Raw genomic sequence first — 4,175 nt, forward strand, 5'->3', positions numbered from 1 at the left:
TAAGGTTGAAAATAAATGATGTTTATAGTGAATGCCTCTATAAATGGTCTTATTTTTATGATTATGTTTTAATCCAAATGATGCGAGTGCTAAGTGAGCGAACATCAAAGATCACACAACAGAAGTGCGCTCTCTCTCTCTCTCTCTACAGTTAAGTAACTTGTGCATTGTTTTACTTACTTGTTTTTGACATATCCGACCGAACTACAAGCTTTCCAGTGATGTCTGTGAGAAAGGTATATTCACTCGACAAGCTCGCGCATCTGCGCCGCCGCGCGCTCAATCCACTCAGCGTGCTTTGTTTATCAGCTCGCGCACATCAGCTATACAGGCGTTAATACTGAATGTTTAACATTATATTCATTGCATACATATACTTCGTAGTAGACATCTTTAACTCCTTTCTGTTGTCTGTTGTTCTGTTGTTGGTGTTTCTTAGTTTGAATATGGCGCTTATCACATGCTGTGTGGTATCGGCGTTTGGTATCGGGGCATTTTAACGAGTACGAGTACAGGAGCTCAGTATCGGGCCGATACCGATACCAGTATCAGTATCGGTGCATCCCTAGCGGTTATGTTCTGTTTACATAGACTTTGAGTGAAAACTTTTTTCATATCCTGTTCTCCTGTTTAGTTTTGTTCCTAGTTTTCCTTAGTTCCCTTGATTAGTTCATTCTGTTCACCTGTGTCCTGCTAATTAAGTCATTAGTTACTCTCTTACGTTTGTATAAATACTCCTTGTTTAGTTCTCTCAGTTGCCGGTTATTGTTTATGTGTACACATCGTTGGTTTGCCTTTCTCCTGGATTCCCTGTCTGTGTTCCTGTGGATTACTATTACTATAAGGCTATGTTATTCATCTCCTGTGTTGTGCGCTTGATCTCCCACCAGCGAGTGTGACACTGGGCACCAAAAACATAAGAGTCAAACACTCCCCTCATCTCAAACATACAAAACATAAAATCCACGTCGCACTCCATGCGCACTCCATTTCCATTTGTGACCCTGGACCACAAAACCAGTCATAAGGGTACATTTTTTTAAATTGAGATTTATACACCATCTCAAAGCTGAATAAATAAGCTTTCAATTGATGTATGGTTTGTTTGGATAGGAGGACAATATTTGGCTGAGATACAACTATTTGAAAATCTGGAATCTGAGGGTGCAAAAAAAATCAAAATATTGAGAAAATCATCTTTAAAGTTGTCCAAATGAAGTTCTTAGCAATGCATATTACTAATCAAAAATTAAGTTTTGATATATTTACTGTAGGAAATGTACAAAATATCTTCATGGAACATGATCTTTACTTAATATCCTAATGATTTTTGGCATTAAAGAAAAATTAATAATTTTGACCCATACAAATTTTGACCCATATTGCTACAAATATACCCCAGCAACTTAAGACTGCTTTTGTGCTCCAGGCTCACATTTCTACGGTGGCCAAGAAGTGCAAAGCAGATCACAATTCTGAAAACAAAATAACAAATTACAAACGCAAATGCAAGTCTAAAAAACAAAATAACAAGTCAGAAAGCACAACAACAATTCAGAAAACATTATAACAAGTCAGAAAGCACAACGACAAATCAGACAAACCGGAAGAGGTCGGTATAGTTTGAGACAGCGCCATTGGTTTGGGATTACTCACCGCTGATTGGACGAGACATCTGCCAATCACCGTATACAGAGAAGAACCAGCCGAAGAACAGCAGAGTCCTGGTAGAAAGTGCGGAGATGGTATTAAAGTAGCTCAGTTTAAATGTTTTGTATGAATTGCCCTTACTGTGGAATAAAAAATTTACATATAGTTAAAAGTGGCTGTAACTCATCAGCTCCAGTGACGCAGATGGATAAGTGCGTGTCGTTGGCTTTTTAACGCAATCGACCCGGGTTCGATCCCGCCTTTTGCCAAACTTTTTTTTTTCTCCCTTTTCAAATCTCGTATTAGCAATGGATTCTATTTACACTGTGAAAATAGCAGTATTTTTAGCAATATGCTACTTACACTAAGTGCAAATACCTAGTTACACTATGTTAAAATAGCAGTATTTCTACTATCAAGTATACTACTTGTTGCAAATAGTGGCAATTATCTGCACTTCAGTATTGTAGTACATTATAAAACAGTATGCAATAACGTATTGAGTGTAAATTATAATTTTAATTGTAATTATTAAATGGATTTTAACAACGTCGTTTGCACTGCGCTCTTGCATTACTTGATCTTTTTATTTTGGTGCGTCAATCTGTTGAGTTTGAGTAAATTATGATCCGCACTCACGAGAACAATCTTCTTTTTTATTTTATTTTACATTCATTACTAACGGGAAAAGACAAACGTTTCGGCTCAAAGCCTTCCTCAGTGTGTAAAGCAATTCAATCCCTCCACCCACTTTTCTAATCACTAATTATATTGACGTCATCATTCATTAGCCAATGTTCAATTACCACAATCATTAAATCATTAAATAATTTCCATTTAAACCCTGGACAATTTACAAATATCCAACACAATTGGTTTGTGATTTGAAAAGTGGGTGGAGGGATTGAATTGCTTTACACACTGAGGAAGGCTTTGAGCCGAAACGTTTGTCTTTTCCCGTTAGTAATGAATGTAAAGATTGTTCTCGTGAGTGCGGATCATAATTTCTTATACTAATTATTAAATGGATGCCACCTTATTGACACAATAAAGCCCTCCCTACACCTACCCTAACCCTACCCAATAGTTTATTTTCAACTGTTTGATTATTTCCTTAATTTTTATTGAAAATAAATGCCTTTACGATGTGATACGAGATTTGAAAAGGGAGAAAAAAAAGTTCAGCAAAAGGCGGGATGGAACCCGGGTCGATCGCGTCAAAAAGCCAAGGCCACGCGTTTATCCATCTGCGCCACTGGAGCTGATGTGTTACAGCCACTTTTAACTAAATGTAAATAGACACTCCGTATTTTTTATAATTTTCATAGTAAGGGCAATTCATACAATACATTTAAACTGAGCTACTTTAATACCTTCTCCGCACTTTCTAGCAGGACTCTGCTGTTCTTCGGCTGGTTCTTCTCTGTATACGGTGATTGACAGATGTCTCGTCCAATCAGCGGTGAGTAATCCCAAACCAATGGCGCTGTCTCAAACTATACCGACCTCTGCCGGTTCGTCTGATTTGTCCTTGTGTTTTCTGACTTGTTATTTTGTTTTTTAGACTTGCATTTGCGTTTGTAATTTGTTATTTTGTTTTCAGAATTGTAATCTGCTTTGCACTTCTCGGCCACCGTACATTTCTGCTCCTGCCAGCATGCATTAGAGAGTCTGATCAGTCTGCACGGGACCGGATAAGTGCAGGGTGCTAACAGAGCGCTATCTGTCCCGGATCTCTCACAGACAATTTGTTGTGAAATTCAGAGTATAACCATCTGGATGCATCCGGAGACTAGTAATTGACTAGTACTATTGTTGAACTGGCCTGTTGACCGGCTGTTGAGCATGTGAACTGTGATGTGACTGTTGATGAGAAGATCACACACACACACACACACACACACACACACACACACGCACACTCACATGCGCGCGCGCACACACACACACACACGTTTTATTTTCTTTTATGTGGGATGGGATGCCATTAGTGCTTGAACCAGTTACCCACACTGAAAAACGTAAAACAACTATGAACTATTTATTTGAACATTTTCAAGTCATTTCAATTTGAACTTAATGTAGCATTTTGATGAATACTATGTTGTTATTTCTCATGTATGTGATTCAGGTCATGAATATGATGATTGCAGCTGGTCATGAGACTCTCATGTGTTTGCAATGACTGAGGAGTGTGTGTTTTGTGTTTGTGTGAAGGTGTTTCCAGTAATGATGTCATCCTGTCGTCCTCTGCCATTGGCCGTCACATGCTGTTTGATTGCTCTGACATCATCACTCAACCTGGACGACCCTAATGTCTGCAGTCACTGGGAGAGGTGAGACACACACACACACTCACTCACTCACTCACTCACTCAGACACACACACACTCACTCACTCACTCAGACACACACACACTCACTCAGACACACACACACACACTCACTCAGACACACACACACACTCACTCAGACACACACACACACTCACTCAGACACACACACACACTCACTCAGACACACAC

General features: G+C 39.1%; 1 protein-coding gene across 1 annotated transcript in view; it reads left to right on the plus strand.

The window, feature by feature from the left end:
- megf10 (multiple EGF-like-domains 10) overlaps positions 1 to 4,175 on the plus strand; it is a 70,261-nt gene that overhangs the window by 15,018 nt on the left and 51,068 nt on the right. The window contains exon 2 of the mRNA XM_016251135.1: positions 3,868 to 3,986. Within this exon, the coding sequence (XP_016106621.1) occupies positions 3,880 to 3,986 (107 nt within the window). The 5' untranslated portion in view covers positions 3,868 to 3,879. The remainder of the gene's footprint in view (positions 1 to 3,867; positions 3,987 to 4,175) is intronic.

The sequence above is a fragment of the Sinocyclocheilus grahami genome, unplaced genomic scaffold, assembly GCF_001515645.1.
Source record: "Sinocyclocheilus grahami isolate Dianchi unplaced genomic scaffold, SAMN03320097.WGS_v1.1 scaffold1031.1, whole genome shotgun sequence".
In the NCBI taxonomy this organism is placed as follows: domain Eukaryota; kingdom Metazoa; phylum Chordata; class Actinopteri; order Cypriniformes; family Cyprinidae; genus Sinocyclocheilus; species Sinocyclocheilus grahami.